Source organism: Anguilla rostrata, chromosome 4 (genome assembly GCF_018555375.3).
Source record: "Anguilla rostrata isolate EN2019 chromosome 4, ASM1855537v3, whole genome shotgun sequence".
In the NCBI taxonomy this organism is placed as follows: Eukaryota; Metazoa; Chordata; class Actinopteri; order Anguilliformes; family Anguillidae; genus Anguilla; species Anguilla rostrata.
In genome coordinates, this window is record NC_057936.1 from 56,183,344 (window position 1) to 56,206,102 (window position 22,759).

Genomic DNA, 22,759 nt, shown 5'->3' on the forward strand with positions numbered 1-22,759 from the left:
GGATTCTAGTGAAACCCAAATGCAGCTCAAAAAAACAAAGGCCAGAAAACACATTATTTAAATAATTTGCACTGCACAAGCAAACCATTCCTTTCACCATTTAATAACATCGCCCAAAAAACCTGGCATACAGAAAAGGGAACATTTCATTTACAGTACTAAAGAGAAATCTTAATCTTCCAAAGATTATGTGGACCCTACCTGGCATTATAGCCATGGTGAATAAATAAAGAAAAAACATCATTTCAGACACATCACATCCTTTGATTATACATTGCAACTAATTTGGAAATCCAGTTTGGAAATGGCCAGTTACTTTATTTACAATTAATAAGTAGACGACAGCCATGCATGTGTACTGCAGTCCATATGACATATATTTATATATTAACATTTTAGGCAAAGGACAGCTTTCAGATTAGGGCTGTTCTCACATCAGAATTTGAAATGACCTGTCAGGACAAGGTTAGCAAATACATGAGCTAGATTTAGGGAAAACAATACAGTACGGAGGGGCCAATACATTTTGAACTGTTAAAAAACAAATAAATCATATTTAATAGGAGTAAACATCGCGGAACATGAATCTCTAAAGCTCACTGGCCCATCATAAGTTTTGAGGCTACACTGCTGAGAGACCCTGAGCCCACAGTGAGCCCTCACACACAGTATGATAACTCAAAGCTGGGCTATCGCGTAGGTTTGGACTCGGCCCCACAAATACAGTAAACCCTGAGTGGCTACAAATAACAGCACCTCAAAACGCACCTTCACTTTAATCCCAGCTCCATTCAAATTGTGTCATATTTTTTAAAAAAATTGGTCGTTTTTCCAACGTGAATCTGTCTGGGGTTCTTTTATTAAATCTTCCAATACTAACATAATTCTTAAAATATATTTTAAAGTATGGACACAACGGTTCCTTCAAATCTTGCGATAATGGATGCCTTTTAAATATTGACGTTTAACCATGGAGTTTAGAATGTCAACAGAAACAAAGTAGAAGTGTGCAAGGTAAATAATTTAACAAATATAGGCACTTCATATTTTGATGTGAGTTTTTGTAATGATTCCCAACATTTCCAAATCACAAACAAAGCTCTCATTACAGTTTAAAAGGACGACATTAATATTAATCTGATTTCATTGGCCGTGAGTAACCCGATGTCAGAAACTGTCCAGAGAACATGCTACTGGGTGCTCCTGTTAGCCTGAACAAGGTAGCCCTTTGACTTGATGATCCCTCTGCTTTTTACAATAACAGAGTAGCGCAGGACCCACTCCAGACCCCAGTCTGCTACCTGCAGGTCATCAGTGCTCTCCTGCACTGCCTCCTGGAAACTTGTGGCTGAAATCAATTCTGAAAACAACAGAAACAAATCAATGGCAACAGTTCTGGCTACTGATATTTGTTTTGGGCATCCAGATTGATGAAGTACTTACAATACAACAAAGATGTTAAAGAGGTCAGTGAGCATTGATCATGTTTCACCTTAACTTGTGTGGAAATGTCATGGCATCCAACCACTTGCTAGATTAGATTTTTGAAATATGATCAAAAGTATGTTTACTATTCTTTTCATATTAAAAATCTTCGACATACTTACACCACTTTGCACCAAGTGCTGCTGATTCATATTTACTTTTTCAGTGAGATAAGATTATTAAGATATCCAATTTGTATAACCAACTTCAAAATGTTTGATAGGCCCTGCCACAGTCTATTCTGTATTTCATGTGGATAACCATCACTCAAGTTTATACTCTGTTTATGTCGTGTAGTGTGTGCCGGGCTTATCTGGCTCACCTTTTGGGTCATTGTGAGTGAGCAGCTGGATGTCAAACTCTTTAGCAAATGCAGTTAAGTCAGGGGGCATCACACAGCAGGACGCCAGATTCACCTGGTTACTGCTGGGCTTCACCTGAGCACAGCGAGACAGAGTACACTAGGAAATATGTCCACCGCACTAAGAATCCACAGAGAATGTGAACAATGCAGAAAAACAAATCAGGCTTTGACGTCAAGAACGTATAGCAGGGCAGGGAAAGAAGGGGAGAGACGAAGACGTACTGACATTTTATCAGCATCAGCGTCCGTCACGCATCACTGACTGCAAAGTCAACAGGGACCGGTGTCAGTGCTGGTCGTGGTCAGCTCTATGATTAGCTCGGGGAACCTGCCTATCTCCATTGCGTAGTGACGTACCGCGACGCATCGCATTTTGACTGCTGTACACTAGTGATCAGACACTGACAGTACACTCCCGGTCAACAATGTTCGAGATCAGAGGCTGGCTCTGAAAGCAACAACACAGCACAAGTTAAATATATGCAAATGTAAATGCTTTACCATTAATGTTTGTAGTAGTATATCATTTGATACCATTTCTTTGTGTTGGGTGTTGCAGAGTCTGTTCAGACTACATGTGTGTCTGCTTAAATGAAAACAGCAAGAAAAACAAGAACAGTTTGCACCTAATTTATCAATTTACTGTTCAGATATGGCTAAATAGTTGCATATAGATTGTTGAAACATTGCTGAGATCTCACCTGAAATGACAAAATAATATTTTCTCACAGCTTTACTTTTTAATTTGGCAACAGCGGGAGCCTTAAGTTCTGAATGTGTGATTCAAAAGTTCACAGCCTTCAAAATGTGAGACGTCACGATGAGTCATCACGCGAAAGGACCCAAAGCGAATAGCCGAGCCGGGCAGCTCCTACACCGACAATGGCATACCTTTGCCCAGTTGTAGAGCTGCTCCAGAAGGGCCTTGTCCAGGTCAGAGGTGCCGATGGCAGCGATCTTTCGGTTCAGCACCAAGCACTCCAGCACTGCCCAGAGGGGCTTCAGGTGCTCCAGGGTCAGGCTTTCTCCTTCGGGCAGTGGAGGGGGTGCAATTATCACCGAATCCAGCAGGGAAACACCCAGTGACACGCAAGCTGTAAGAACAATAATCAAAGGTCACACAAGGGCCGCACAATGAGCTAGGAGAAAAAAGAAACGTTCAGAGAAATGCAGGGTAGAAGTAATATGAACATAACACAAAAATACACAAAACACAAAATAACAAGAAAAGGCCATTCAGCTTACCTAAGCTCACTACTTACCTACAAATTAGAGTATGTGGTGCTCGCCATTCATTTACAAACATGGTCTCTACTACATGACCTTGCATGCTTTTCCACACATCTCATGTCAACGTGACAACTGTGTGAAGAATTACTTCCTGATATTTCTGCAGAATTTATTGTTTGCTCATTTCTACCCCCACCCCCATTATATATTTGCTTTTTTCCCTTTTTTTTTTTTTTTTACAATTCAAAGCTAAGCACGTCAATTATACAAGCTAAAGTTACATGACAAGTGTTCATTGAATCCAGGCCACACACTGTAAATGAATACATGCATTGCATTGTAAATGTCCCCTTAAAATTCCTTTTACGAAAGACCTTGACTTTTTTTGCCATAAAAAAAAGTAAAAACACAGGCACTGTAAATGCAGTACTTTGGAATTCTGATTATTATGAATACTATTTTGGCTGTGTGGATCTGTCAGTGAATATGAGACGCAATTTCTACGACTGATTAGCACCCTGTATACACTCACCCATATCAACTGCACTTTCGATGGAGCTGCAGTCAGAGCCACTCATGAACAGCTTCACTGCAAGAGGAAACAAAAAGAACAGGGTGGCAATAAGATCATTTGAAAGACATGCACTTTTGAACAGCAAATAAAAACGCACTTGCGTTTCATTTTAAAGATGGCATCAAAAAAAAAATACAACAATAAAAATCCAGACAATCATAACGCTCACCCGAAACTTTCAGCTCCTCTCGCTCTTCAGGTGTGATTGCATCTGTAGCCTGAGAGACAGTGCAGTCAAGTACGCTGGGCAGCTCCTGAAAAAGTCAAAATGTTTTTCCCCTTTACCAAATAAGCACTTTTAAATAATGCTTACAATACGTGATACTATCTACTCACATTACTTTAAACTGTAACCTGTAGAAAAAAACTCAAATAACCAGTGCATTTGAAATGCAAACAGGAACTCCATTTTTGTCTGCCAAAACACATGGTTTCTGAAAGAAAATTTCGTTATGGCATTGCACGAGAGGGATGCTCCAATAAGCTTTTGCTTTGTGTATCTAAGGCCCCCTCTGTGGTGACTGAGTTCGCTGAAGCAGATTAGCTGACAACAGCAAAAAATGAGGCAGACCACAGATTCTCCAACCTCAAAGCAGTAGCACTTGTAAATCTCTCACAGTCAACTTTCCATGAACGATCACCATGACAGTTCCCTTTCAACAGAATGCAAAAGATTCTGTGCGGTCAATACACAGCCAGCCATTTTGTGTTCCTGGTCTGCTTGGTGCCCAAGCATTTCAGCAGTGTAAACAAACCTATTCTTATTTACGTGTGCACTGCTGAACAATGTGTACCAACGGAGTTACCCAGGGTACGGTATAAACTTATGTAAAAGGCCCTTAAAGGGTAAGCATCACATAACCGTACCCCCAAAAGATATAAAAATTCATTTTAGACCAGTGCTTTTTCCATATGCTGCATGGCTTCAAATTTGACAAATTGATAACTCCTGACGGAAAAGTCTCGCTGGAAAATTACTTCTGTGGGACGTAATACGCAGAAAGCAAACAGCTCTGCTATTAAACCTTTGGGTTGAAAAGATGACAGAAGTTGGTTGAATATTGGTTGAATAGATCACAGAAATGGACAGCTCTGAAATATCTGATTCTGAATCAAAGGACATTATCAGTGATTCTGATGAGTCTGTAGAAGACATAATCGTAGATTCTGATACCACAGCCGTTCATGTTTGAGCCATAGGTGATCAGTTTCGGAGGATAGCGTCTAACTCCGTCATGCTTACCAGCCACTTTGGTGGATTACCTTTTGCCAATATTTTCTATGAAAAAAAAAATCATTGTAGTTTACAAAATAAGTAATCTGAAATAAGTCAATTTGAGGTGATACAACTGCCATGAGTACTGGGTGCACACTCTGCTCATGACATTGGTCCATCCAGTTTGCTTTCTCATGTCTTGCCTCCTCAGTCAAGCTGGCAGTATAACTGATAAGGAGAACTCAACCACAATTGAACCACTGCCAATCATGGCACAGCAAACAAACTATGTATACTTGTTGCGGCTTTAAACGTTTCTTTAAGTGACACTCCACGCTAGCGGAGAGTGCAGATTGAGATTATGCGGTTGTGCTCGGAAAACATGGAACTGACAACATTCGCTGCACCAAACAAAGAAAACAGCAGTAGCCTGGTAAAGGAGCATAAACTCTGACAGATGAAAGTCCATGATTTCAGAGTCACTTTAGTTTATTAAGTGCTGCAAATAAGTTTAACCCTGTGGCATTCTATGTATGAGCCTACACTAGTGCAGTTAGCTACTGGGAGGATTTTGGCCAGTGAAAATGCAAAGTGGCTATTGACCACTACCAACAATAAAAAATTTTAAAAAGTGGAAAACCACTACCCACAGTGGCTGGTGAGCCAAAAAGTCAATGTCAAGCCCTGCTCATCCGAACTGAATGAGGAAGTGGCACTGGGATGTCTTTCATGATATCATATGACAGTATTTGAATAACCAGTTTTAGGCTGAAGGAAACGTTGACAAGGTGGACAAAACGTGTTAAGCACGCTACTATAGCATACTTTTTAAATTTTAAAAAGGTGCTGGGTTCACTTTTGAACTATCATACACTTCAGAAAAGCATAGGTAAGGTTATAGTTGAACGTGGCCCAATTTCGTCAGACTAGCGGGCCTATACTTAAACTTGATGTGTGGCCTACAATTTTATTTATTTAATTAATTAATTATTGTAAGGGGTGCATTATCTATTATGTTTTAACGTTCCACGATATGAAGGCAGTATAAACGGACTGAGCAGGTAATTGACCTGTTTTTTTTGTTTGTTTGTTTGTTTTTAAACGCATGGCAGATTTGATCTAAATGCAGTGACAGCTTATAGCAGGGGTCCTCAATCTTATCCAGAAAGGGCCGGTGTGGGTGCAGGCTTTTGTTCCAACCAAGCAGTTACACACCTGATTCTACTAATCAAGATCCTTTGCAAAGAGGACTCTAGTGTTTGATTAGCAGAATCAGGTGTGTAACTGCTTGGTTGGAACAAAAGCCTGCACCCACACCGGCCCCTTCTGGATAAGATTGAGGACCCCTGGCTTATAGCCTGTTTTCCAGGGATGGTATCTCTCGATATAACTGTGCCGCCGTGGAACCACATTTCCTACGCTTGCGGGCCAGGGACTCTTCACGGTAAAAAGAAATTTTAAGACAGCTCTTCCGATAATGCTTGTGTCGAAAATGCTGCGACGGAAACAGACAGATTTAGTCGACTCTTAAAGTCATATCTGTTCAGAACGCAACTCAGACATTCTTCACGGTTAGAAGAGATTTTATGACATTATCACTATTGACTAATGGTGCTCCTATGTAATGACAAATCTTACAGTGACTAAAGCCCTATGACAACCACAAGAAACCTGGTGCTTAGCAGGCATCTGGCAGCAACCTTAAAAAGTGGGACAAATGTTTTTTTAAATGACTTCACCTGTAATGGGCTACACCATTTACAAGTTCTTATGCGCGAATGACACCTGAGGAATTATGCACACCAAAATGGCACAGCACAGAAAATGAACCAAATGTTGAGAATTGTTGTTGTTTAACCTTCCTTGGAAAATAAACAGTAAGACTCACGTTTTCCAGGGTTGGATTTATTTTCGCAGACCATTCGCTTAGGGTGGCTCGAATACAATCTTGAAGCTGAAAGAGAGCAGCACCGTCACAGGTTTATTGTAACACATAAACAACTGAAATGAGATTTTCCCAGGCACTTACCTTAATAGGCAAAGAGTTAAGCCACTCGCTGGGTAATTGTTATCTACAGTATATTTCAGACATCACGCGCTGATGGTGGCTAGCTATAGCGCCATACAGTTAGCTCATGTAACTACCATGCTACCACGGACTGTTACCCAAGCTAGCTAACGTTCACTTATGTAGCAAAACTGCTTGCCTAGCTAACAGCAAATGATGACCTCGACAACCAAGGATCTTCATAGTTGCTCACAAGCAAAAGTTAAGAGCAAGCTCTCGGAACATCCACTCATATGTAGCCGTTACCCAGTCGGCTTCATAGGACAGATAACTGAAATGGATACAAATTATTTCGTCAGTGCATTTCGTACTAATGAAGTAATGTTATCTGCACAGCGCATGATCTAACGTTAGCTAATCATACCCCAGCAAGCATTACGGGGCTAGCTACATAAGTCAGTGACGCAGAAAAGACACAACGTACAATGACGTGCAGGGGCCCCACATTTTCTTTAGCTGTATTATATGTCACTTAATGAGACGCGAGTACTTTCCCTACTGTATAGTTACACCGGTAGACTGCTAACTAACTTACCTCCTCACTGGGGGAGGAAGGACATTTCTTCTTCAGGCGGCTTCGGTTAACCAAGTTGCCTGTGTGCAAATTCAGAGTCGTAGCATGGCTGAGAAGCAACCTGGCTTTATTTTTCTGAGTATCCATGTGGCGGGACGAAACAAGGTCTCAAAACAATCAGCCAACCACTTCAAAAATAAGCATATACAATAAAGCAAGTAGTCCACTCCGCAACGTCGTGGTTCTTAACCCTGAACTGGCATGACTACGCATTTGTATTCGTAGTTAATTCAGAAAGATGGCTAAGGGAAGCGTCACACTACAGACACGCCCAGATGAGACGGGTTGGAAGAAAATCCTGGTACAAGCGATTTCCTGGAATGGACTCTACCCAGCAGGTTGAAACGGTTGAAACTCGTTGGTAACAGAGCCGTAGAATATAGTCATACCGAAAAGTCATTTGTAGTCATGACGCAGCAAATTTTAAATTAGGATTTGGTTTTAAATGTGATGCGTGTACTTCCAGAAAGAGAGGTAGTCACTTATGTAAATAAGTCAAGCTCAGAAGAAAGTTGCGGCACAGACAAAACACACGCATACTTTGTAAGTTTATAAAGCCACAGGTATGTTTTATATTTTAGTTTAAAAAACAAAGTATTATAGCTATAATGAATATCATATCCGATTTCAGACAATTACATTTTTATTTGGTGGATGTGTTGTAAAATAGACTATTAACTAGAAGATTTTATTTGTTTTTATTATATAATTATTCAGACATTAAAGAAGCATTATTTCACAATCACATTTGTTTTTTTATTTCACATTTCACATGGAAAGATCTTAAAAACCATTTATTTGTTTCATGTGTGTTTGAATTTGCTGAGGCCAAGCAGTCCAAATGTTCAATATTTCAACTAAGCTAGAAAACATTTGTCCAGATTCTTTAGTTTTGATACTGCAATGGCCATGGCAATAAATAGCACATAGCATTACATTTCAAGTAAACATTTAAGAATAATATATGAAACATTACATTTACACAATTCTGAGTACAAAAAAAAACATGTACATAAAATTTCTGTATCTCAGAGAAATGCTTTTGAGAATTTGCATGCAAATCAATAGTGAAATACAATCAAAACTGACCACAGTCCTGCATATTTATTCTATGCATAATCTGCATTAAAGTAAAAATATATTACACAGAAAATCCACATGGAATGCATATGCAAAAATGAACGGAAATCAACTTAAGCAAAGAACCCCCACAAGAAGACGTTGACTGTGAGTAAAATTAAAGCGTTGACGTTGCAGACAATCCGCCAGACAGGTTCCTCTTCAATGCTAGTCAGTTTCTTCTCCAGAGCATGTTTTTGCTCAGGGCTGAGCTCTGCCTGTGCTGCCCCAGATAGCCCACATAACCACATGCTAAGGCGCTTCCAGCAAGGGGCTGTGTCTGCAGTGGACTCTGACTGCCCCTCAGTGCTGCGATTGGATGTAACAGACGAAGACCAGGCGTCATCAAGGTCAATGCGTTCTTCCTGGCTATGTCTTGACCACCAGGTGAGACGAATAAGCTGCAGGAAAAGTATAATAGTAATCAATAATATTAATTTTATCCTCATTAATGTGCATTATTATTAATATTATTATTATTATTTATTTTTTGCCATTCTTCCCTTCAATTTGGAATGGCAAATTATGTTTATCAGCGCTCATTGCTGCAACCTCTGCTATCAATTTGGGAGAGGGCAGACAATCATGTGCTCTCCTCCAAAGCATGTGATGTCAGCCACCACTTATCTCACGATTATTTACAATCAAACCAGTGCTGTTGGAACTGTTTCCTATCGTGACCTCGAACTACTGGGCTCAAGGCAATTGTGGTGCAGCTTCCTACATCAACATTACAACACTGGTCTTTGGGAGTAAAGAGCTTGGCTGCTTGAGAAGTGAAAAGGGAAGAACTACTGGCATGATATAAAAACTGATATTTTTGTTTAGAATTGTGAATAAATGCTATAAAATTCATTTATGCACGTGTACAAGCTTCTGGAAAGATAACATCACTATCCAAGCTGCTGTGGAGTTTCTTGAAGTGTGTTTTCCTGCTTTAGATCACAAACCCCAAATGCTCCTATAAAAGCCATTATAAGTGAGGCAGATCATGAGAAACTTCTGTAAGCATATAAAGTATCTGTCATTGTACTTAACTATCAAAAAATGAAAAATGCACAGAATAATATTTTTTTAAAAACAACTATCCCTTTATGAGGACAAGCCATCCAGTAGCCCCAAATGCATATTATTTTATTCACATTTATGTCATTGTGATTTAAAGAGAAATTCAGTAGGTACAGTATGTAATTTGATTATTTGTCTTGGACACAATTTTGTATTATTTCACTCTTTTTAAATAATCATATATTTAAATGCAATGTGGCAGCGGATTAAGATCAAGTGAAAACTCTCCCTTGTGAAGGATAAGGATGTGGATGCAGTGAAAGGGTCACATGTACTTATGTGTAAATGAGTACACGCTTACATGTTGGTCAGGGATGGCTGGGGTGCAGAGGCTTATCACAGTGATGACCAGGCCAGTGAGACCCAGCAGCAGGAGGGCAAAGTACAGGTAGTGCACGTCCCTCAGGATTGCAGGGCGGGGGTCCTGCTCTCCACAGGACGGCGTGCCATAAACAAACTCCATGATCATTCTCACGAAGCCCACAGCCAGACCCACCATCAGTCCCCAGAATGCCCCCTGCAGTCACAATCAGATATACACACGTGTGTTGCAGAGAATTCAATAACATAGTTTTACAATGAAATCTTAACCATAAAATATATGGCCAAGGTGCATTTCATTGCAAAAAAAATGAATAAATAACTAGTCCATATGACAGTGCAGCACAATCAGCAGGTTTTCTGCACATGAGTAATCAGCAGACCTGGGCCAAATACGTATTTATTTTGATTCAAATACTTTTCTAGGCTTTATTGATCTTGTCTGGTGTATTAGAACCAATGAAATACTCTCAAAAAGTGCAAACCCCACCTTTTGGTCATACTGGCAGGCTCAATTACACTAGGCAAGATCAACAGAGCACAGAAAAGTATTTGAATCCAAAACAAATACGTTTTTGACCCAGGTCTGGTAATCAGCAGTGAATACTACAGCTCACCTGCTCATTGACACGTTTCCAGAAGATGGCCATGAGGAAGACAGCGGTGATTGGTGGAGCCAGGTAGCTAGTGATTGCCTGGATGTAGTCAAACAGCTGCCCACTATTGGATGACTGAATGATAGGAATCCACAGGATACTGATGAGCACCAGCACCAAGATAAACACCCTGCAGGGGTACATTACAAACCAGACAAAATCCAAATCCAACATTAGTGAAAATAATAAAAGTTCTACCTGCATTCTGAGGAAACAAAATATACAAGAGGGAGCATGCGATTAATAAATTACACTTTATTTCATGAGTAATGTAACATAAATGAAACTGAACATAAAAGTGCAATACTGCAGAAGCATAGCAGTGTTGCATAGTGACTGGAGTAGTGGACTCCGTACCTGAGGGGTATCATAAGGAGCAGGCCTTGTTCCCTAAAGGTCACAGGTTAGATTCTTTGGATGCTGTTGTACCCTTGAGCAAGGCATTTAACCTACATTGCTTCAGTATATATCCAGCTGTATAAATTGGTGCAATGTAAATGCTATGTAAAAAGTTGTAAGTCGCTCTGAATAAGAACATCTGCTAAATGTCTGTAATGACAGTAGTGCAAAGCACCGCACCCCTAGAAGAAGCATGGATTACAAAACAAGAAGTGCTTCTTTTTGTGAATTTTTGCTACATTAAGAAGTCTTTAGGGTCCTACTAACTAAACACAGATAGTATATAGTCATGCATACTGGCCCTGTGCAAAATAGTTGCATGGATTTAAATAAATTATATTTAAGTGAATTTATTCATGAAGAATAAAGCAGTACAGAATAAACCTTATCAAATAAGTTGCAGCTGCTTGGAGAACAATTTATTACAATAAAGAGGAGATTTGAGTGCATTTATTCATGAAATTATTCAGCAGTATTCAGAATGCATTGTCAGTGTATACTGCAGGACAGTAGTGAAACGTGAACAGCAGATTTACCTGCCCACCACCATGAGTTCCCGCTCTGAGGCCTGCCTGCGCAGACGCTGCCATATGTCCATAGTGAAGAGGGTGCTGCTGCTGTTGAAGATTGAGGTCAGCGAGGACATGAGAGCCGCCATCATCACAGCGATCATCAGACCCCGCATCCCTGGGGGCAGTGTAGAGAACCAGAGAGGGAGGGAGAGGCAGACAGAGTCAGAATGAGAGTGTTGAGCCTCCTAGCAGAGTCTTTAGGCTGAAGGATCTTAGTGCACTTTCACTTCACTTACCTACTGGCATGAGCTCTACCACCAGTTTGGGGTAGGCGATGTTGGAGCAACCCACAGCTGCACCACAGACTCTCTGGCACACCTCAGGATCTACACAGCCCACCTCATCTGAGAACATCAAACCAGAAACACAACAGAGTGTTGACTGCTGATAATGCCCAGATCTATACCTAATGAGTTATCAAAGTAAACTTTTCATAGTAACCTGAATGCATTTCATAGCAACCTGAAAATTAGGTTGAGACATCATTACATATTCCAGATGTGTTTAAGCTTTCTTCCTTCAAAACCAGTGTTTATCTGAAGTTATAAGATGCAGTCATAAGATGGTGCCTTTTCAATACATATTTGATTGACTACTGAATTCAGTGGTTAAACACAACATTACACTGTTCAAATGTAATGCAAAGTGATCATATCATAGCCCAAATTGATATCTCAAAATAACCTCACTTTAAAACCATTTTCAGGGCTGCTGATGCCACACACCTGGGAAGAGCGCTCGGCTTATCATGCCTGGCATCACAACGAAGAACATGGGCAAAAGTTTCAGGTACCCCCCAAGTACAGACCCTCCCTTGGCATGGGACAGGTTCTTAGCAGCAAGAGACCTCTGCACTATCACCTAGCACAGATCAGAATGCAGGTATCAAAAAGTGGCAGGGGATGAGTTTATATAGTGTTCCGGAAAGAACTCTTGTGTATTTGTGTATATAATGTACATATACATACATATTATAAATGAACTTCTAACACAACAATGTAGTTATTTGTCCAATGGGACAGTTCAATCACGTTTGTGAATGGATATGGCTGTGTGGCTCACCTGGTCAGTACACCAGACCCACGTGGCCAGCACAGTGAGGCCGAACACCAGGCCTGGCCAGGGTATGTCCCCCGTCACTGGATCTCTGAAGAGGTGGAAGGCGTCAGGGCGTGGCAGGTGGCACGTGGTATTGGGCACCGTGGCAGAGGGCACCGCCGCTGCATACTGCTCTTGCAGACCCTCGTACCATCCCACCTTGTCAAATGCTGTGGGAAGGACACAGCTTGCACATCAACATAAAACATTTCTCCAGAAATAAAATATTTTTCCCCAATATCCTGAAAGATTTAATGATGCAAAGCTGCTGATGTAACTGTACAATAATTGTTTATTACTGTGCAGGAAAATTGACGGTACCTATGAACATGAGAACAAATGCTCCTATCACCATGATGACAGTCTGTAGGGCGTCTGTGTAGATGACTGCAGTTAGCCCACCTGAAACACAAACAGGAACGTGTACATTGGACTCATCCACTGAATTGCAATAAACTCAGTTATTCCAAACAAACTTCCTACTTGAGAGAGAGGCAGTGTGAAATGGTCAGCACCTGCTATGGTAAAGACTGCAGTCACCAGTAGCAACACTGCAGTGGAGAGGTACAGGTCCCAACCGAGAGACACCTGAATGAACAGAGCTCCAGAGAAGATGTCTGTCTGAGGGGGCACAATAAATTAAATTTTACTTGACTTGCAAACAGAACTATATCTTAGAATATGAGAACATCTTAAATTTCACCTAAATCCACAATGGTCAATCACAATTTGCAATAAACCTGCATTGTAGTACAAAATGTTTTAAAATCCTCTTAAGCATTTGTCTGGAATTAATACACTTATAACTGCAATCAAAGCTTTTTCTTCTGGATTAACCACTGCAAAACAGATGACACCTGAGTCAGTATGCTACATATTGTTGACCTTTATGCTCCAAGTGTTGACATGGTTTGCTATTTTTGTTTTGTGTGAAGCTTCCTGGAACTCACAATTTCTAGGTAAGTTAAACTGACGCCAGGCAGTGCTTTTTAGCCTTACCGATATCTTGGTGAAAATGTAGAGGATGAGAGACAGGACTGAAATGTAGATTCGGATGCGCTGGCCTCCAAACCTCTTCCTCAGATACTCTGGCATGGTGACCACGCCAGCAGCGATGTAAACAGGGACAAAAATCCAGCCCAGGGCAATGAGGACCCAGGCTGCCTGAGAAACAGGAAACCTTTCTCATCTCTCACACACGCAACAAATTCAGGTAAATCAGGACGATGAATTGCAAGAATTAGAAGAATCTTCTGTGGCAGATGCACTGCAATTTTGTTGAAAGGAATTGACAACAGAGCACATCGCTCCTATTTTAGGGGCATTTGCTCCTGAAAATTGATGTTCACTAACTGGAAAAAAATAATTTCTACTTATTGAGATGCATTAGCGTGCTCCGGAATTTCTCAACTTAGAAGCATTTGTGGTTATTGGAATAAATGTTAGTGTAGACCCCTGGACAATATGCTGAGTAATTAACTTAATTAAGCTGATTAACATTTTTATTAGCAGGGCTAATAAATTAGGGGCCTACTCTGAAATTATTACTCCTAGTATTATTAATTCAAACAACTATTTAAAAAGCTTTTAACATTATTTTTAAGAATATAATGCAGCCACAGCTACACTTACGTTCCACTCAAATCCACCAACAGCGATGCCCCCAGCAGCCCCAGTGCCTGCTAGGCCAATGAACAGACCACTGCCCACGTTGCTGGACATCAGCGAAGCGCCAATCTGCATAGACAGGATATTACTACTACAGCATATATGTTGAAAATATACAACAACAAAAAAACTGTCTCTCGCTTATTAGCATAGATGTGCCGTACTGCGTGTGTCTTATGTGATATCTTATGTCACATCTTAGTGGTTTCAAGGTAGCGGTTATCACATGCCAATAGGTTCAGCTCAGCTCTACAGCAAAATCTTGGCAGTAGCTACAGAAGGACGTAACATTAGCTATCGTCTGGGCATGTGTCCTCAGATGGATTTTATTATCTCTTCCTGGTGTTTAAAGGTCTTACTGGCAACTATTTAAAGAGAAGGGAGTTTTTAAATACATTATTTCCGTTTCAGTGAATCTTTCTTATTGGCCCAGATAGTTTTAGAAACCGAACTGTCCCTATAATAAAGTCACATATTAATAAAGATCGGTCTAGATATCATGTCCAAATTGAAGGTAAAACACCAGTGTGGTATCAGTTTGCAGAATGAGCCTTTTTTACATTTCATTTCTCTTTACTTTAATCACACCTCTACAGACATTACAAACAGATCCTTCGTGCAATTTTAGTTTCATTTCGTTACACACAATTGAGTGGACATAGTGGAAGATATGCAGATACATGGTTTTCACTTAGTTCTATTTATTACAGAACATGCTTTATTTAAAACTTAAAGAACCCTTTTTTGAGAAACTAGACTTATACTTATTTGATATTAGCCTATTCATGATTAAAGAACTCACAGGCCACCATGTCATGGATCGTCCAGCCAAAAAGTATCCTCCCACAGTCTCACGATTCGCTCTGACAGACGACTAGAATGAAGGGTAAAGCAACACTGGGAAACATTGGTTTCATTCATACGCATGACATCTGTCAAGCCAAACATTACAATACAACAACTGAAAACACAATTCACAGTACTATCTCATCTGAGTGTAATTAGCAGATTATCCAAATTCTCATTAGCCTTCCATTAGCATGATCAGCTGGTCACATTGATCATTTACACACAAAACACTCAGCCATTCTTCTAGACCGAAACTCTTCTCACCAATTTCCCTGCACCATCCACAGCTCACAAGTCTGTCAGAAACACTTACCCATATTCCCACAGCCAGGACAAAGACAAAATACACCACCAAAACTATGATGTCCGGAATCTCTAAAGCAAACTTCCTATCTGCCTCTGGGGAACTTGTTGTCTTTGGGACATTCATTGTTGAAGTCATTTTAACAGTGAAATGTTAATGTGTGTGAACTTTGAGGCAAACTTGAGACCAGTTAATAATTAGTCGTGAACCTTATCAAAACTGGAGGGTCCACTTCATAGCTCATGTATAAACCGGAAACTGTTACTTTAAAAATGCCTTGTGATATCAATCTAACACACTGATAAATTATAAATGGGCATTTTAAATTCTGTGGGGTTTCGTCCTTAAAAACTGTTTTTCTCCCTATCCTACCTAATACACGTCCACAAGAATTCCAGTGACTGCCATGATGCTGATGTTCAGATGTCAGAAAATTTTTCAAATGTATTCAAATGTAAGCACAAGAGATGAGTTATCCCAAATTCAGTTAAGGATTTTTTTATTAATGGCTAACAAAAGCCTATGTTATTTTCATTATCACTATCAAAAGACCATTTAAACAGTAATTACAAAAAAGAAATTAGCTCCGGATTGGTTTATTAATCAACAGAAAAAATGTGAAATGTACACAAACATCTATATGTACACATTACAATATGAATGCATGAATGAAGAGCTATGAAATCGTCATACAATCTTCCTTTTAAAGTGTATTGGCAACTTTTGTCACTTCTTCCAGAACTTGCTGTAATCATCAACTTTGAAACTGTCCTCAAACTCATCCTTCCTTTGCTTGGCGACTGTCTTTTTCACATCCCGTTTCCGTAATCTGGCTTTCCTCTCTTCTTCTGAGAGCGTAGAGATATCAACTGGCATCTGTCAGGGAAAACGCATTGCAAAGATAAGGGCCTAAGTCCGGCTTTGAACATGAGAAACGTTGAATGCGCTCCATACTTGAAAATAGGATATTTAGATGATATTGTTACATTTAAAAAATCTGAAATAAGGTAAACATTTAAATTTTCCTTATTTTTAAAAAAACTTACCATCAGTATCCTCTTTGGTTCATTGTACCTGATTTTAATAGTGGAGCCATCAGGACGGACAAGTAAAACCGGGTATGTTCTCTCGTAAGTCTGTCTGCCAAGGCGCACTATGGCTGTCCTATTCGAGTTGTACGAACTGGCGGTTGAGTGAAAGGTAGAGGCTCCAGGAAAGCATCTCTGTGCAACATGCTGCTGAATAAATCTAAACAGAAAATATTGAATTGCAACATTACGTAACACACTATATGCATTTAGAATAAAAATAAATGGGTAGCGAAGTTAAATATCCGAACTAAAGGTTAATACAAATTAACACAATCATTTTCTATTTAGTTACCCATTGACCAACTACAGCTGTAATGTAACACAGGTCGCAATTAGTTAACTAGCTGGCAACCTAACGTTAGCCAGCTTCCCCATCTCTAGAAATAACACAAAAATACACTACAAGTCATTTACCGTAATATGTTGCTTTTTGACGTGCACATTTTATGTAAAGCCATATCCGGCAAAACGCTGTTTCGTTATTCACATGAAAATTTAAAATTAATAACCGCGTACAGTGAATACTTCGCTAAACTCGTCTACTACAACGATAAGGTCACCGTGTGGTGCACGTCCTAAATTCACCGTACGGAGAATCGCATGGTCCAACAATCGTTCCGTGTAGTTCTGCAGCAATATTTCTGTTTGGTCACCCACGTTAGTTCTCCATAATTTCGCAAAAGCAGGTTGATGAAATCTACCTCTGACGCCTAAATGAGACGCAAAGTGGGTGTTGTTATATTTATTTATCTATCGTACTTCGGACCGCCCCATAGCTAACATTATCATTGTTATGATATTTATTTTTGTTACACATTTTACACAGGGTTTTATGTGTATAAACAGTGGGACAAAAGAGTTTGAAAGCTAGCCCTCAAACCTCAGGAGTTCTCAGTGTATTATCCTCAAGACCCATCTATGCATGGGGGTCATAATCTCAAGAACCATATGTTCTGAAAACGCACACCACAAGGGACATTCAATAGAAATAAAATTATATTTTTGAAAATATTGTGCTTTTGTCAAGAAATGTGTACTATGTCAAATAAAAAAAGTAAAAACTTATATGTACAGTGAAAAATAAACAATGAGCAAACACCATTAAAGCATTGAATACATATTACAGTGTATATATATAATACATATTACAGAATACAGTGTACATATTTTAAATGATATATTTGTAAGTTGTCATTAATTAATTATTAGACTAATTTTTTCCACACATCTGTTTTATGTATTCCTCTCTCCCTTTGGTCTGAACAAAATTTTAAAAAGTTTTGGCTGCCTGGCTATGGAGGACTGTGTAGCAGAAGACAAGAGTCTGCAGGATGGAGAGCCAGTGCAGTGGAGATGAACTGAAAGAAGGGAAAGTCCTGTGCCATATTCACAGAACTGCTTTGCGACACCATAGCAGCACACTACTGCTTTTGAAAACTCCATGTTACACATTTGAGATATTTCAAACATTTATCTGTATGCACGGTTTAGTGTTTGCCAAGGTAAGGCTAATTAAATCAATTGAATGGAAGTTTCATTCACGTTCTCCAATTCCAGGATAGAATGTGATTAATTTTACTAAGACAAACAAGCCTCTGCCTCTTGATAATATAACTCAGAGCGCTAGAATTAACCACTAGAGGGCAGACGCCTAAAGGTTTTGAGGGTAAATGATAAGCGCTTAGCACTTATGTATTAAAAGTCACAATCAACAAACTTCACCCATGACCAGCAAAAAAAATTTTTTTTAAGCCTCATAAATTCAGGCCACTATCTAATTTGATACAACGGAATCTGTTTTCATATATTAACATTGTTTGATATACATATATATATATATATATATATATATATATATATATATATATATATATATAATTCATTTTTATGATATGTCCTTATTTATTAATCTCTTCAGTTGATTAAGCAATTTCTTTCAGGGTAAGTCCATTATTTAATCACGTGGGCTTGTATCTTTTGAAAATACTTTGAAGTGCACTTGTATCTCCCATTCAGCATATGTTAATGCAGCTGGATCTAATGACAGGTGCATGAACCGTATCTGTTCTGCGAAGCACTGCTTCTATATCAACTAGCACACTAAAATGCATATTTGTAAACCTTGTCAGATGCAACACTGATTGCTTTGTGGAGGTAAACAATATTTAAAAATTGTTGTGTTCAACAGTAATAAACCTTTTACAGCATTTCAATCACAGAGAATGTCTGTCGGACCTGCTATTTGTGATTGTAATTGTGATACATGTGAGCTTATAGATTCATTTGTATCCCCCTGTCGGCATCGGAACACCTGCAAGGCCCTGGTTTCTTTTTCATAATTAGAATCAATTTGTCACTTGGACAAAAGGTGATGAAATATTTGACAGCCATAATTGAATTTACATAACAAGAGCTGCTGATTCCCAAGGGTGTGCAGTTTCTTCCCTGAGTGGGAACACCATTTTTGTGAATTACATTCTCCCCTGCAGCTTTGCAGTGCTTGTAATACGGATATTTTGGTGTCATATGTTTTGCTGCTTGACTGAACTGGTCTGCTTTTGATTTAGAAGGGTCTCTGTGTTCTGTAATCATGGATAGTGCTATACAAGTGTCATGTACATCTGCCTGATTAAATAAATGTAAGAGGGCACTGTAAAAGCATGTTCTTTCAATGCAAGCTGAGACTGTTGCTCTGAGTTTATAATATGATAGATCACTGTCCCGAAGAATCAGACCATCTTGTCAGTTTAAAGTTTATTCTGTAATAGAGTTATAACTGGGTTTGACATATCATTATTGCCTGAAAGTATGATTGTTGAAATCATTAGCTTATTTAACTGACTGATGATATTAAATTCCCTTTGAGGTTCATCCAACTTCTAGGAAATTAGTGGCTTTGAATTCAGTTTCCAGTATAAAAAAAGTGTTTACATGACTAAAATAAGAACATGCATCCAAATAATAATAATAATAATAATAATTTCTTAGTCTCTCTAAATACAGAAATGATTATGCCAAGTTGTCTACACCCAGTTTCTGTTTTCTATGTTTTGCAAGGGAAATGCAAACTGTTCACTTTAGTCACAAGAGCAGTTTGCCCTTTTGTTCCTCTGGTCCAGTGAATAAATGACATTATTGTGACATTAATTCATAATCAGTGCTATCATCTTTCAGTATAATTGCACACAATCTCATTTTACAACCTGCTGAGTTCCTTCCTTCAAAGCTGGGCTCAGACTTTGAGACTGAGGCAGGTGAGTGTGGGTGATAAATAATGTCTATGGTGTAGAAAAGACCAGCTTTGTATACCACATGCTACAGAATACATGTATGCAGGCAAAGCTGATTTGGTGTCTGAATTTGCCCTACAGAGGAGTACAACCCATAAAATATTTAATACTGTACCACATCATTAAATATCCCTTTTTCTGTTTTCACCCTGTGCTGAAGAAAATAATAGTTTCAGTAAGATGGTTTTTTTAAAAAGTTGTTTTTGAAGAAACGTAATATTTACAACCAGTAAATTTTACGCACACAAAGCCCGCTAATGCGGCATTAATAGCCACATTAGCTTATTTTCTGAAAAAATAGTTATCTTGCAATTATCATCTACAATGTGCATATAATTTCATCTTTGCTTTAATTTTTGGGAGAAGTCAATAATACATCATTGATGTGGGACTGTGATCAATATTAGTCATTGTAACAAACTCAGACCAAGTTAATTGCCTCCACAATTCAGATTTATAAATTGCTCCTGGTACATTCAACAATGGCTGGTTTTAGTTTCTCATAGAGCTACCCTTAGTGTCATATAACAGCAAGCTATTGTTTCCACTATGCAGAGGACTGACATGTCAGTACAGGACTTTCTAGGGGCCAAAATGCTGCTATATATCAGTGAGTCTGCAACAGCTGTCCCAGCGCACAGGACCTAGCCTCGCGAGCCAGTCTCACAGGACCTAACCAGGGCACGCGTTTCAGATGGGTCTCCACTCCTCCCTCTGTCAAAGGCCTGATCAGACCGGATTTTACCAAGAGGCCCAAGGGATGGTGTGGGGTTGCATAAGAGGAAGCTGAGATGTACAATTAAACTCTAGCTGTAGCCCTCAGCTGATGTCATATGGTAAATGCTTGCCGGGGGAAACAAAGCGCTCTATAGACACTTAATAGTGCATGAGAGAGAGAGAGTGTGTGTGCGTGCGTGCATGCGTGTGTGCATGTGTGCCTGCATAAAAACCTAATAGAAGTTTGAAAATGATGTACTACACTTGTATTCTCTCAAGGACAGAATTGTTAACCTGCTATGGTGTTAAAATTGCACTGTATCTGAAGCTGCTTAAAACACACCACATCATCCTTACTTTTTAGTAATAATGAACCAGGTGTGAGATAACAGAGCTGTGTTGCCTTGAGGTGCAGTGCTAAATGGTGCTGTGGCGTGGTAGACTGTACAGTGGCATACAAACATTAGTGGCATACAGTAGACAATACTGAACATCTTTGGCTTTGTGTTTTGCTGTGGTTAGTGGGTGTTAGTCTCCTACTCGCATAAACAAAAAATGTGACAAAAACAATGTGGTTCTTGTTATGTATTTCAGAAGCCTCATTGTGTGTGTTTTGCTCCTTGTCTCCCTGGAGAAGTCATATTGCCAGATATGTAGTGTTTCTCCAGATCTAGAGATGTCTCGTGCCAGGGTTGTCATCTGCTATAGTTGCCAGCTAGCCAAATCGACATGTAAATATTTGTAGTCACATTTACTCTAGCGTGTAGAGAAAAGCCTGATTGTCAGGCAACTCTGAAACTAATTACATATCAATGTGGGTCTCTGTTTGACACTGCAACTGAAATCAAAGGGAAACCAGAGACACTGTGCTCATGTACAGTCTCATCTCCTCAACAGAAAGGGTATTAAATAATGATAACAGACTGAATCTGTCACCAGCCTTTTTAGTACATTCACTTGATTCAAATGAATACTTTTGAAGGTAATCTAACTCATTCCTGTTTTTTTAATTAATCTATATAATGAATTACTACAAGCAGTTCAAATGTCATGAAGCTTTTCTGTACATTAGTCATATTCAACAAATATCACATTGTTGTTTCGTCTGTGAACCCTTTAGGCATAACAGTAATGTTCATTAGTCATTTTGGATTGCGTCATCTTTATTATTTGGGTTATATTTGTTCTCACCTGTCTGAAAATCTTGTAAGCATACTACTTTTTTATGTGAAGGAGACTATTGAAATTATTTTTGCATTTTTGAGCATGAACCATCATGTTTCAGGGTATGTTGTCATCATCGTATTCTCAGAGGCATGCATTTGAAGCCAGGAAAGAGCTAACTCCTGAATTAGTTACTGGATTGAGTCCATTTGAATCATTCGATTATTGGCAAGAATTATAGTCCAGACAAAACAAAAGAGGAAATGATAACCCAAAGTCATTTCTACTGAAGATCAATAGTCGGAAATGCAATTAAAAATGCAGTTATTTTTGGCAGCTTGCTCGGGGAAAAGTCTAATACCCATCATTCTGCTGGTCCACAAAATGTTTTGTCTGCCGGTGTTAAAGTTGGATTTAGTTCAGATTCGGACATTGCAATCCTCCACATTATATTCTCGAAACACAACCAGGCAAAAGAGTTTTTTAAATTTCCCTGTAAATGTTTAGTTTTAGTCACAGAGACATCGTTCGTGCTCTGGTTTCAGACTGAGAAATGCTGGAAACAATATTCATAGTTTAGCACGTGCACAATGGGCGTTTAATTTATGATGAAATGTTTCACATTTGCGCATTATGAAATAATACAGCTCTCGGTTTTAAAAACAGCCCAGCACTATATCTACGATTCTTCAACCTTCAAAAACACGCAATTTAATAATCAAAAATTTATATTACAGTAGCTTATTTGTCATGTATGTACAAGTTCAAGGCAGCAGAGAGAGAAAGAAAGAAAGAGAGAAAAGCGAGTTGTATAATGGGAGTGGTCCATTTTTATGGATCGGATTAATTTTTTTAGGATTGTCTTCGTAACCTTCGTTTGGAAAAATAAAATGCCCGGCTGTGTTGTTTTAAACGTCCTTCTGCATGTGCAG

General features: G+C 39.1%; 3 protein-coding genes and 1 long non-coding RNA gene across 4 annotated transcripts; 1 reads left to right on the forward strand and 3 right to left on the reverse strand.

The window, feature by feature from the left end:
- Positions 1 to 87: 87 nt before the first annotated feature.
- On the reverse strand, positions 88 to 7,766 carry gclm (glutamate-cysteine ligase, modifier subunit). The gene is made up of 7 exons (XM_064333344.1): positions 7,473 to 7,766; positions 6,758 to 6,823; positions 3,823 to 3,907; positions 3,612 to 3,668; positions 2,741 to 2,943; positions 1,808 to 1,922; positions 88 to 1,360 (listed from the first exon to the last, which is right to left on the reverse strand). The coding sequence occupies exons 1-7, from the start codon at positions 7,596 to 7,598 to the stop codon at positions 1,191 to 1,193; spliced, it is 822 nt and encodes a 273-aa protein (XP_064189414.1). The 5' UTR covers positions 7,599 to 7,766; the 3' UTR covers positions 88 to 1,190.
- Positions 7,767 to 8,292: 526 nt separating this feature from the next.
- slc5a9 (solute carrier family 5 member 9) lies at positions 8,293 to 15,904 on the reverse strand. The gene is made up of 13 exons (XM_064333341.1): positions 15,575 to 15,904; positions 15,215 to 15,286; positions 14,377 to 14,481; positions 13,744 to 13,908; positions 13,260 to 13,365; positions 13,066 to 13,146; positions 12,709 to 12,914; positions 12,372 to 12,507; positions 11,883 to 11,990; positions 11,611 to 11,761; positions 10,637 to 10,805; positions 10,000 to 10,215; positions 8,293 to 9,031 (listed from the first exon to the last, which is right to left on the reverse strand). Exons 1-13 carry the CDS (start codon positions 15,701 to 15,703, stop codon positions 8,705 to 8,707), a joined length of 1,971 nt encoding a protein of 656 aa, XP_064189411.1. The 5' UTR covers positions 15,704 to 15,904; the 3' UTR covers positions 8,293 to 8,704.
- Positions 8,884 to 18,466, forward strand: LOC135253720 (uncharacterized). The gene is made up of 3 exons (XR_010329680.1): positions 8,884 to 9,017; positions 12,353 to 13,957; positions 17,935 to 18,466. It is a non-coding gene; the product is annotated as an uncharacterized LOC135253720 (long non-coding RNA).
- mrpl55 (mitochondrial ribosomal protein L55) lies at positions 16,146 to 17,228 on the reverse strand. Its single transcript, XM_064333346.1, has 3 exons — positions 17,071 to 17,228; positions 16,612 to 16,813; positions 16,146 to 16,441 (listed from the first exon to the last, which is right to left on the reverse strand). Exons 1-3 carry the CDS (start codon positions 17,112 to 17,114, stop codon positions 16,292 to 16,294), a joined length of 396 nt encoding a protein of 131 aa, XP_064189416.1. The 5' UTR covers positions 17,115 to 17,228; the 3' UTR covers positions 16,146 to 16,291.
- Positions 18,467 to 22,759: the final 4,293 nt, after the last annotated feature.

What these genes read in the sequence shown, in the direction of transcription:
- slc5a9 (XM_064333341.1), bottom strand. Translation starts at nt 15,703, where the DNA reads ATGACTTCAACAATGAATGTCCCAAAGACAACAAGTTCCCCAGAGGCA. An exon ending in TGCAGTCTTTACCATAGCAG is followed by an intron (nt 13,147 to 13,259) that starts GTGCTGACCATT and finishes TTTGTGTTTCAG; the next exon opens with GTGGGCTAACTGCAGTCATC. An exon ending in GAACTCATGGTGGTGGGCAG is followed by an intron (nt 10,806 to 11,610) that starts GTAAATCTGCTG and finishes GTACCCCTGCAG; the next exon opens with GGTGTTTATCTTGGTGCTGG.
- gclm (XM_064333344.1), bottom strand. Translation starts at nt 7,598, where the DNA reads ATGGATACTCAGAAAAATAAAGCCAGGTTGCTTCTCAGCCATGCTACG. An exon ending in AGAGGAGCTGAAAGTTTCGG is followed by an intron (nt 3,669 to 3,822) that starts GTGAGCGTTATG and finishes TTCCTCTTGCAG; the next exon opens with TGAAGCTGTTCATGAGTGGC. An exon ending in CACTCACAATGACCCAAAAG is followed by an intron (nt 1,361 to 1,807) that starts GTGAGCCAGATA and finishes TGTTGTTTTCAG; the next exon opens with AATTGATTTCAGCCACAAGT.
- mrpl55 (XM_064333346.1), bottom strand. Translation starts at nt 17,114, where the DNA reads ATGGCTTTACATAAAATGTGCACGTCAAAAAGCAACATATTACG. An exon ending in TCAAAAAGCAACATATTACG is followed by an intron (nt 16,814 to 17,070) that starts GTAAATGACTTG and finishes TTTTCTGTTTAG; the next exon opens with ATTTATTCAGCAGCATGTTG. An exon ending in AACCAAAGAGGATACTGATG is followed by an intron (nt 16,442 to 16,611) that starts GTAAGTTTTTTT and finishes TTTCCCTGACAG; the next exon opens with ATGCCAGTTGATATCTCTAC.